Source organism: Diadema setosum, chromosome 9 (genome assembly GCF_964275005.1).
Source record: "Diadema setosum chromosome 9, eeDiaSeto1, whole genome shotgun sequence".
NCBI classification, from domain to species: Eukaryota; Metazoa; Echinodermata; class Echinoidea; order Diadematoida; family Diadematidae; genus Diadema; species Diadema setosum.
Window position 1 is genome coordinate 21,208,181 of NC_092693.1, and position 12,028 is coordinate 21,220,208.

At 39.3% G+C, this 12,028-nt stretch overlaps 1 protein-coding gene across 1 annotated transcript in view; it reads right to left on the reverse strand.

Moving 5' to 3' along the window:
• LOC140233062 (TBC1 domain family member 31-like) overlaps positions 1-12,028 on the reverse strand; it is a 33,588-nt gene that overhangs the window by 18,330 nt on the left and 3,230 nt on the right. The window contains exons 2-9 of the mRNA XM_072313181.1: positions 11,496-11,651; positions 10,901-11,016; positions 9,987-10,165; positions 9,383-9,531; positions 6,625-6,784; positions 4,061-4,261; positions 2,428-2,682; positions 1,454-1,536 (exon numbers count right to left, since the gene is read on the reverse strand). Of these exons, the coding sequence (XP_072169282.1) occupies positions 1,454-1,536; positions 2,428-2,682; positions 4,061-4,261; positions 6,625-6,784; positions 9,383-9,531; positions 9,987-10,165; positions 10,901-11,016; positions 11,496-11,651 (1,299 nt within the window). The remainder of the gene's footprint in view (positions 1-1,453; positions 1,537-2,427; positions 2,683-4,060; positions 4,262-6,624; positions 6,785-9,382; positions 9,532-9,986; positions 10,166-10,900; positions 11,017-11,495; positions 11,652-12,028) is intronic.

The window sequence follows — 12,028 nt, forward strand, 5'->3', positions numbered from 1 at the left end:
ATAATAAAAAAAGAAAGAAAACAAAACAACAAAGACACACGTGTACAGTATGCTCTCTAACATAAGACATGGATGGTAAAACTCCAAGTGATCAAGGGCGAACCACAGTGATACAAGTAAAACAATCTGTTACAAAGTTCAAACATGAATGCATGAAACCCAGAGACATTTACAATGAACCATAATTACATAAATGAGCATTTTGTGACAAGACACAAACGATTGGACAAAATCTTGGTGATGCGAGGGGAACAAAAAGATGCACACTGATATGCAAAGGTTAAAACCATGCACTTATCCACATGTTGAAATACAAATGATTTGATACAGATACAAGCCCTCATTTGCATCACATTACTGGGGTCTCCATGAAACATGAGGTAAACATAAATCATTGCGGGTTAATATTAGAACTCACTCAGAACTCTCACAGAAAACATATCACAACATCAAAGCCATGATCTCAAAGTTGGCATTCACGTGATAGATAGCGACCTTTTTTCAAATTCAAATTCAAATTCAAATTTGACATGTATGGAAATTCAAATTTCACATGTAATATAAGGACTTGGAGACACCTCACACATTCAACAATAAAAAAAAAAATGTAAGATATGACCTACTTTCTCATGGCCAATTCTGACACTCGGCCAAGCCATTATACAACGTTCAAGTAGATCCTTGTAATTTGATTGGAGGATTGTTGGTGACGTGATATTCAATAAGTACTCCATTCAACGCGCCGTGCAATTTTGGTTCTATTTTTGCGTGCAACTTGGTTCAATTTTTTCATTCTATTCCACGGTTCGAGAAATTGTATGGTACTGCATGTACTGTGTGTTGCATATTGAGGATCGCATGCAGCTACCACAGTGTACGTGTGCGGTACATGCATGCGCGTATGTAGGCCTACGTAGTTCTAGTGTACGTGTATGAGCGCTAGCTGTGACCTGTATCTACACCGATTGCACAAGCCAGAAAGAGAATCGCAGTGGATCCACATGTAAGTATGGCTATATTTTTCATACATATATAGACTTCTAGGCCTACTTAGACCTACCCAACAATCCTCCAACCAAATAACAAAGATCTACTTGGACGTTGTATAAAACAAATAGTGTATGGTCTTTACTCGTGCAATGGAACAAGATTTCGCACTCGGTGAAAGATGAGGCGCACTATTCAACTCGGCTTCGCCTCGTTGAATAGAGCGCCTCTATCTTTCACCTCGTGTGAAATCTCATACCATTGCACTCGTGACCATTCACTATTTGTATGATATTTATCATAGCCTATTCTGATACCAAGCACTATCTACACATAAAATTTGGCAGAAAATTAGGGTAGGAGTAAACAGACAATTACGACCATAAAGTGCTTTGTTTTCCAATCTTTGATGGACATCGTATCATAAAAGTCCATTCCTGGGATTATCTTTTTCTTTTTCTCTCACCTGTACTTGGCAGGATACTCCCCATAGCCTTTCAGTATGGCCGTCAGTCTGCTCATACTCAGTCCTTCTGGCAGCGGGGAAATCTGGTTGACAACAGAAACAAAGAAATAGAACAAATGAATTTAATATGACTGCATATAGCATTAGGACGCTATAAATGTGTCTAGACTATCTATCACAAACCCCCTGGCTGTAGCAGTCATGTCCCTAGGCAAGGCACTTTATCCTCATTGTCTAGTTCTTTAGGAGGGGACCAAAGCTGCTTGCTTAAAAATATTCACCGCTACCTTAGTAGTCACGTAAAAACAAGGCAATGCAAATCAATTCTGTTTAAATCAAAATATTTTGCAAATCTCTTGCCCACTGCACAAACAAATAATGAGCACTTTGCAAGCAGATCTTCACTCATCACTCATGTATTGCAAGACAAATGCAGAATATTGCTCCTGAAATTGACAGAAAGCATAGGCAATCCAAGAAATGCTTTCTCCTGTTCCAGTTGGGAGGGCTAAAAGTGTAACTCATTTGAGTAGAAATTTGACACACTCAGTTGCAACACAAAAATGTCCATTTGTGATAAAAATCTCAAAAGAAATCGCTGAGGCCTCATATTGGGGATTACTGTACACGCCATATATTTATTAAGTCGAATAGGGACTTCCAGACAATTTCGCGACTGGTTAAACTCGTGATCATGGAGTACTGTACTGAACAGAAAAATGCATACGTGTGCATCACATTCTTTTCGGGATCAGAGTCATTATTTTCGTGTGTCTTTAATTTCGCGAATGGTACCCGACTCGCGAAAATAAAAACCTCACAAAATATATTCAGTGTATACAGTACTATCTTGAAGTCAATCTCAGCTTGTGGTACATAATTTCACTGCAGTGATGATAATGGCAAAAACATATTGTGGTAATTCATTGCTACTGGAAACCCACTTCCAAGGAAAGTTAAGTTGAAATTCTTACCTGGCTGTCATCAGCATCGTCATCATCCCCATTCACTTCCACCCTGACAGTGGCATCTAGTCTCCTCCCAATGCCATTCCCTCCTTTGGGCTTGCCATCTCTGCCTCCTCCCCTTCCTCTTCCTACCACACTAGCTGCACCAAAGGACTGGGACCCAAGACTACCGGGTGTCATTGATCTGAGGGTCGATCTCTGTCTGCGGGACGTTGCACAGCCTTGCCGTTGTGACGTAGCCTTCACCAGTGGAGGAGGTGGCTAGAAACATACAAACATCAAAGTACTGAGTGACTATTTTGAGTGATGCCCTGTTCCTACATGCTAGCAGGCTGTGTTGTCAGGAACTAGCCATTTGAAACTTTGGTAGTGATTTGAAATTATGAGAACAGAAGTTCTTCAAGGCATATATATGGAATGTCACTGGAAAAACACTCATGCACAAACACATATTAAGAAAAGCAAACTATGTGCAAAGAGGTGGAGTTGTCAATGGATCCAATGACAATGATTCAAAAATAATATGTTAAAAGAGAATGAAAATGGCAATACAAAGACACGACCTGATTATGAAATTATCAGCAGAGAGAATGTAAAGAGCCTCTCCTCATTTCCTCTTCACAGGCAGCGACTACTCCGGCTAGAATTCACATCTGGCAAGTGATAACATGAACTGCAAGCCAGGAGGGCACAAATTCTTCTCAGTATCTTTTTAATGAATATTACTTACTCTCGACTGATGATATCTTGTCAAAAACACCAAGATATGCAAGGACACTAGCTGTGCCATACTAGAGTTTCCATGACATTTTTTCACCCTCTTACACTTTGTTTGACTTGTAAGTTAATCTTATTTCTAAAACATAGCCTATACTTACTACCAGGTAATTCACTCTTAAAATACCATAGTAGGGCCCCGTTTTATCAAAAGATATAATCGATTATAAATTTCCTTACCACACAGGCTGCCATAGACTTATGATAGAAATCAACTATATAATCAATTATAATTCTTCATAAAACAGGGCCTAGTAGTTATATATGAGAACAATATGAAAACTAGACACCTACAACATCCAAACAAAACTGACAGTACAGTATGTCCCAAAAAAAAATTACAATCGAATTTTCGCATTGATAACTCCCTATATGATTAAACTGTCTCAATGCTACTTCAGAGTCTGGAAATAAAACATCTCAGCTCTATTTTGCAGAAAACTCCATTCAATTTGGTTAAGTAGTCACAGAGAAATGTGGATTGTTGTAAAGCATGTCATGGGTCTGATTCTTCCAAGTTTAGCACTTGGATGCTCTTGGAACTGCATATTGATGTGTGAACACAATGGACAGAACTTGGAGGGTAGGGACTCCTGACATGCTCTACAAAAATCCTCATTACTCTTTGACCACTGAAGCAAATCAGATGGTGTTTTCCTTTAAGATGTGGGCAGTGAGTTATAGTTTCATACCCTGTAATTGTATTTGGATTGATTGACTATTTTTAAAGCTATCATTGCTGAGAGTACCATTGTAGTTTTTTGTTGTTGGTTTTTTTTTTTGAGGGGGGGGGGTGGGAGGGGGACATACGGTACAGACACATGAAATTTTGAAGCTGAAGTACATTACTAATATATCCCACCTTGTTGAAATCTGATAGGAGTGCCGCCACACTGTATATGTTCAGTCTTCCACTCTCCATCACAGCCACTATGTTGCGGCCAGAGGGGCTGACCGTAAAGTGGACTGCTCTGTCGTCGAGGCTGCCGAGGTCAAACAGTAGCCGACAGCTGTGGATGTGGACAAACCTGACCAGTCCGTCCTGGCTCAACACACCAACCATCTGAAGTGCCAGACATTTTTGAGAATTTTGACTGAGGGAACCACTAGGGTCGTGCTTTACAAATAAATAGCTGCTATATTATGAGTTAATAATAATAATAATAATAGTCAGTTCTTAGAAACGCATAATACCATACAAATAGTCTCTATGCGTGTACAAAATAATGAAACAAAATCTATCACATATTTCTCTAATTCAAACATGTAATCAACAATTGTCAAAAAGGTGAGTTTTTAACACAGATTTGAATTTATCATAATCTGTAATGCATCTAACACTGAGAGGGAGATTATTCCATAATGAGGGTGCCATTTTTCCAAAAGACCTATCACCATATGTCTTAGATTTGACACTTATTTCAGAGAGGAGATTTTTTGATTTTGAGCGCAGATTACGACTAGGATGATATGGCTTGATGAGTTCACTGAGATATGCAGGGGCATTTCCATGAAAACATTTGAATGCAAGGGTCAAAATCTTAAACCTGATACGAGCTCTTATGGGCAACCAATGAAGACTACGAAGAATGGGAGTTATATGATCAAATTTCCGTTTGCGTGTCACAAGCCTTGCGGCTGAATTTTGTATCCGTTGGAGTCCTTTCAGGTGAGAGTCTGGAACTCCAATGAGTTCCAGAGTTACACTAATTGTAGTTATCATGGCAACAATTAATACATTCACAGCTAATTGTTTGTTGCCACTTCATCCTACAAAGACGGAAAACTGAAATAATGGCATGTTGAAAGAAAAAAAGGAACCCAAATTTTCTACATACTCTTTTTAGCTTTGTGCTACATAACAAGATCTGGGCTTGCTAGAGTGGTAGGTTATGAAGAGAGAGAAGTTGGTTTCACTGAATATCAAATTCAGCCTTACTTCACAAAGTAAGATAGGGTCCACCATTTAAATGCCTTTATAGATATTTTGACAACTGTGCTGAAGATGCATCATGATTATGATCACTGCATTGCATCTAGACATGCTGCTCATGCAAGTTTCTTTTAGTGTGATGAATGTCAGAGGCTGACATATTACTGCACGTAGTATGCACACTATGATCATGAACAGGTGACATTTCGTAAAGTGCTGACCAATAGAAATCAGTGCAATTACATGGCAAGGGCTCCCTCTATTGCAGTAAATTGCAGGGCTGGAAATGACCTATACCTGTCTGAACGAATCTCTTAATTTCTGTAATGGTAGCACTCAAATTTTTACTTTAATAGTAGCTCAAGTTTACCCCTTTTCAGATCAGTCTTGCTGACACTGAAAAAAAACTAGAAATGTCGCTACGGCGACTGGTATGCCTCCGCCATAATGCATAGTTCTCCTAATAGGTGTATAGTACAATGTCTTGACAATGTGTGATGACAGTTTCACACAATTGGCAAAATATTAAAATGACAGGTTTGCCACAAATGTGCTGAATGTTCACTTTCCTAGAACTAGGTTCAATTGGATGAATGATTAAAACGTCAGAGTGCAGGTATTTGGGGAACTGACGACTTTTACTTGACTTTGACCCTTTTATAAGTTTATGCATTAAGTAATTTTCAAGGTATTGAGAAAAAGTATAATTTCAGTATCAAATGGTAAAGTAGTATTATCTAAACCTGGCCTTTGACCTTTGACCTCACAGTTCCAAAGAGAATCATTGTTTGGTAGAACATGCATAAATATGTAAGTTTCATGATGATACCTTGAGTTACTTTCGAGATATGGAGGAAAAAGCGCAATTTAGCACTTTCACTAGACCTTTGACCTTTGACCTTTTGGCAAGAAACTTCCCACAGAATATATATTGGGTAATACATGCATACATCAAGTTTAAAAAAAAAATCCTTCAGGCATTGCATAAATATAAGGAAAGTAGTGATATTTTGAGGCATTGACCTTGACCTTTGACCCCCCGACCTTTGACCCATGACCCCCAACTTCCCTAGATAATCACTGCCCATCGGTACATATATATACTAAGTTCCATGAAGATACCTTGAACCATTGCGAGATATGGAGAAAAACATGAAATTTCAACCTTTTCTTTCACAAAATAACCTGTGACCTTTGTCCTTTAACTCCTTGACCCTAAAATCCAAACAAAGTATTATCCCCCCAGGATATACCCTCATACCAAGTTTGATGTAAAACCACCACACGGTTCTTGAGATATTGACAAAAACAAAACGGGACGGACGTACGGACGGACGTATGGACAGACAGACGGACAGACGACCCAAAAACATAATGCCTCTGGCCACTTCGTTGGCAGAGGCATAAAAAAAAGAATAATGTCAGACCATGGAAAAACAGGAGTTTAAATCCATCACAGAAGAGATAAATTAAAATCTCCTCGCTAAAGTTACCTGACTAGCGCCCCCATCGAAACTCTCGGGCAAGAAATGGAGCTGCTTGACAGCCCTGACTTTGGGCGGCATCTCAACAATCCTGAGGAGCCGTCGGCTGTCCAGGGCCCAGATGTGCAGGAACTGTGACTTGCCGCCAGCCACAAGAAGTCTCCCATCCCTATTTAACAGAAGTACAGTGAAACAAAAGACATGGAGAATGGCTGCCAACTTCCTATACCCCGACGACAGACTTGAAATGAATGGCAAACGAGCATACTTGCCAAGGTTCTACAGGATGACAAATATCTGTAATTTCTGGCAATAAATATACAGCTAAGTGTTGGGTGTGAAGATAATGTTGGCACAATCTAAGGATGTTCATTCATTTGTGCCTACAGGCATGTGGATCTACACTCGTTTGACTATTCATAGGTTCAGCTCAAGTAAATGCAGTGCATGCACAGAGCATATGATATCTATGAATGAGTGTGTGTGCATTTGTGTGTGCTTACCTATTAAAAGATGTGCTAACATTTTTTGTTATATAGCTGGTGAAATTGAGTAATAAAACTTTTGCTATGAACACAGTCAACAAAATAGGCCAATATGACACACTTTCTGCCAAATTTCAGGGATGATATTTCTGGGCCTACACAAACTGTACATCATGCAATTTCTTGTGTTTTAACAGCATAGTCCATCCATAACTTAGATAAATGCTTTAAAGTTTGCCGGAAGTTCAACAGAAAAAACATGATCACAAAATCTGTGTTCTCATAAAATCAAAAATTATCTTCACAAGCAATCACTGGTTCTTATTGTCATACAAACAGACACCCGGTGCAGAAGCTAATATTTTGAATATAAACTCCTCAAAATAAGTTCTGCAACTAAAGTTTGATATATCATATTTCTCTTATACCTACATAACCTTCAGTAAATATGACATCATAAGAAAGCCTGATTAATTATCTTTAAAATGACATCTCACTTGCTATGATTGGGTGTTCCTGGAATGTGCTAAACAGCTGAGTATGGGGACAGATCAAAAGTGAAAAGTCGCAACAATTCTGCTATTGATAATGTACAGTTTCGATGAAAAAAGGCCACTGGAATATTAAAGCAATGCCGAAATGACAGCACTTTAAAGAACTCCCATTTCCTAGACATTAGATGACTTGTTTGGTCAACCTTTATGTTTAATTTTAATCTGCAGATACTCCTGCAGTTTTTAATTCACGGATGAAGACTGGAATCTAATGATAATCTCACAATGTATTCTTTTCAAGCACATTCCTTCCCTGAAACGACAAAGCAAATGGGAGTTATACTGTTTGACATCACGTTTGCTCTATTTTGCAACATTTCACATTTGACCTTTCCTCATACTCAGTCATACTGTGCATTCCAGGAATGCCTAATGTAAACAAGTGAGTTGTCATTGTAAAGAAAATTAATCGGGTTTTCTTATGATGTCACATTTGAATGAAACTAGAAATGTCGCTACAGCGACTGGTTATACCCCCGCCAAACAACATTTCATAAGCTTTGGTCAAAACAACATTTGATAAGCTTTGGTCAAAAAACTGAGGAAGTAGTTAAATCCGCAAGATCTTTCCTTGATCTTCTGCCATTAATATGCCGTTACCATGGCAACGTACTTTCGGGTACTGTCGAAAAATGCGTCTTGCACATCTACAACCAAAGGCACACATCTGTACCAAGTTTCATGGAAATTGGGCAAAAACTGAGGAAGTAGTTTGCAACACAAAATTTTCCATCATTTTGGCTCATAATATGTGAGCTGTTACCATGGCAACATACTTTTTGTCACTGTCAAGAAATGTGTCATGCTGACCTATATCCTAAGACAAACATTCAATATGAATTCCATGAGAATTGGAAGAACACTGATGAAGCAGTTTTGCCATGAAGCATTTTGCCCAATATTTACCAATAACATGCCGTTACCATGGCAACGCACTTTTTGCCACTGTGGAAATATGTGTCTTGCACATTAACATATTCAGATGAACATCTGTACCTAATTTCATAAAAATTGATCAAAAACTGTGGGAGGAGTTCGCGACGCAAGATTTGTACCCATTTTTGCCCATAATATGCCGTTACCATGGCAACGTACTTTTGGGTACTGTCAAAAAATACGTCTTGCACATCTACAACCCAAGGCACACATCTGTGCCAAGTTTTATGGGAATCGGTTGAAAACTGAGGAAGTAGTTCGCGACGCAAGATTTGTACCCATTTTTGCCCATAATATGCCGTTACCATGGCAACGTACTTTTGGGTACTGTCAAAAAATACGTCTTGCACATCTACAACCCAAGGCACACATCTGTGCCAAGTTTTATGGGAATCGGTTGAAAACTGAGGAAGTAGTTCGCGACGCAAGATTTGTACCCATTTTTGCCCATAATATGCCGTTACCATGGCAACGTACTTTTGGGTACTGTCAAAAAATACGTCTTGCACATCTTCAACCCAAGGCACACATCTGTGCCAAGTTTTATGGGAATCGGTTGAAAACTGAGGAAGTAGTTCGCGACGCAAGATTTGCAACGGACCGACCGCCCGACCGCCCGACCGACCGCCCGCCCGCCCGACCGACCGCCCGCCCGACCGACCGTCCGCTGATTCCTATATACCCCCTTCAAACTTCGTTTGGCGGGGGTATAATGATGTAGTATGATACATTAAATTGGAATTGCAGGACTTTTTTTGAGGAGTTTATATCCCAAACACTTCACTGCCTTACCTGGGGGTGGCAAAGGCCTTGTAGTGGGCCCTGTCGCCTGGCGGAATAGGCAGCTGGTACTTGCACTGGAGTGTGTCCGACTCCCAGGCAAAGATGGTGTCGTCACGGAAACAGGTCATGATTGTGTTGCTGAGCGGGAGGAAGAACACCTACACAGAGAAACAAAGAACCATGGTGCATAACAACCAATCAGGAAGGTAATATTACCAACTACATAATATTGGTTTAAACTATTGATACAATTCAAATATCATGAAATGTATTGACAATGGTCACAAAGAACTAAAAATCATCACAAGCATATGATCAATAATTACATACAGGACAAATGATAAAGATAATGATGATAACTGCAATAATAATGATATCAAACTTAATATGATAACTGGTATCACCAGTGGGGGGCAAACACTTCATATCAAAGGTGCTCAAAGCAGAGCCACAACTTTGGCGAAAAGAGGATGAAGCCTTGTACCAACTTTTAAGCACACCGAGTGATATCATGGTATTACAAATACACACATTCATGATTTATACTGTTGACTTCTTTTTCAAGTTTTGGCAAGTGTATGGCATCAGTCTTAGTTTGTACTTTACTTGTTACCTTGGTGATATTGACATCATCTTTGACATTAAGCTTCCTCTTCCGCGTGAAGGTATCCAGATCCCACAGGAGGGAGGTGTCGCTGGACGTGGTCAATGCGTAGCGGCCAGAGGCGTGGACAGAAATGGAGTGAACTGGAGTGTCGTGTCCCTTCATCCAAGCGACCATCTCTTTGGTATCTACATCATTCAAACAGGCAGCACTGAGTCTATGATTGGGGCACTGGGGGCAGCTGGCAATCCCCTAAAATACTGCAGAAACTACAGTAAGTGTGAAGTTTTCATGCAAGTACACGGTAATTTATCATGCTCAGCCAGGTAAAGATGAATTATGGGTGTTTGTAATTTTTGCAAAAGATCATGGCAATTCTGGAAGCACTTCAAACACCTCACTGCTGCCATAATGGCTAAGGGCTTAGTAGCACATACTGTATACGCCATATATTATGTGAGTCTAAATTTTCATAAATCGAGAATTCCCAACGATTTCGCAAGTGGTTAAATTCGTGATCGTGGAGTCCTGTACTGAACGGAGAAATGTACACGCGTACGTCACATCCACATCGGATTAGAGTCAATATTTTCGCATGTTTTTAATTTCGCGAATAGCACCTGACTTATACGAAATTCGCAAAATAAAAACCTCGCGAAATATTCGGCGTTTACAGTACTAGAGTAAAAGGTACAGTATCTACTGGTAGTCTGTGTTATGACAGCAAATTTAATCACCCTGCAGGACTAGAGAACATGAAGAAAACTACAAATAACATAGCAGCAACATCCTACACTATATACCAAATCTTGCCTATTCCAACAGCTAGACTCATAATCAACCTGACATGGGAGAGGGGAGCACAGAAAAAAAAAAATTGTTGATGGGGCAACTTTTCATGTCCGAAGAACGTCTCATTCTACCTGTGTCATAGCACTTCAGGGAACAATCCGACAGTGCCACAAGGTACTCCGTTTTGCGGCGCAGATTGAACGCCAGGGCTGTGCATGGCACTCCAGTTTTCTGGACGAGCTGGAACCTTGAAATGGAAAAAAAGAAGAAGAAGCAAACAATCAAACATTTTTTTTTTTTTTAATGGATCAAACATGTGAGGCTTCCTGTAGATTAGGATGAAAAAAATGAAATAAAACAACAACAAATGAATATATGTGTGCACCAAGACACATCATATTCATCTAAAATTAATAGAGAACAGCTAGGAAAACTGGATATTACAGTCATAACTAGGATTTTCCTAGACATTTAGAGGTCAAATCTTACTGTAGATTTTGTTCAAAATAGGTTGTTCAGTTTGTCACTCATCTTACGATAAAAAAAAATTAGATTTTTCTCCTATTCAAAAATGAAACACACACAAAAACGCACAACCCAAAATGGACTAAACAGATTTGTCATCATCTTTTCCCATGCATCCACGAACAAATAAAGTAAAAATTAAAAACCAAAAGGTCCATAAAACAATTTTTTTATGAGACACAAAACAATCATATACAATACCTGTTTTTATGCAGATCAAACACATAGATGTGGCCCTGGTGGTCACCGGCGACAAAGCGCTCCCCACCAGCATCAAAGGCTGCTTGTAGGAATCGGATAGCATGGCCCTGAGATGTCAATGTGCCACTGGTGTCTTTGCTAATCTGAATCATCAAGCTAGGGTGAGCAGGGAAAAATAACCACATTGATTGTTAGTTTACTACAACATTTGTCCAAAAAGAGAGAGAAACAATACAGAAAAGACAGTTGTATTACCAACAGTACATGTACAAAATGAATGTGTCAGTAGTAGTTTATCAGGGTGTGTTATGGTACAGTTAGCAATAAACGAAACAATATTTTTGACAAAATTACAGCCACAGGGAAAGTAGAAAAGCTATTCAAGATATGATAAATATAACATGACCTTAGGGGATCTTGTAAGAATATGAAAAGACAGAGATGCTGAACTTGGATAAAAACTAGGGATGCCACATGGTAAGGTAAAACTATGGAAAAAAGTGGGAAGGAGTTCCTTTTAGTACTGCACCTCA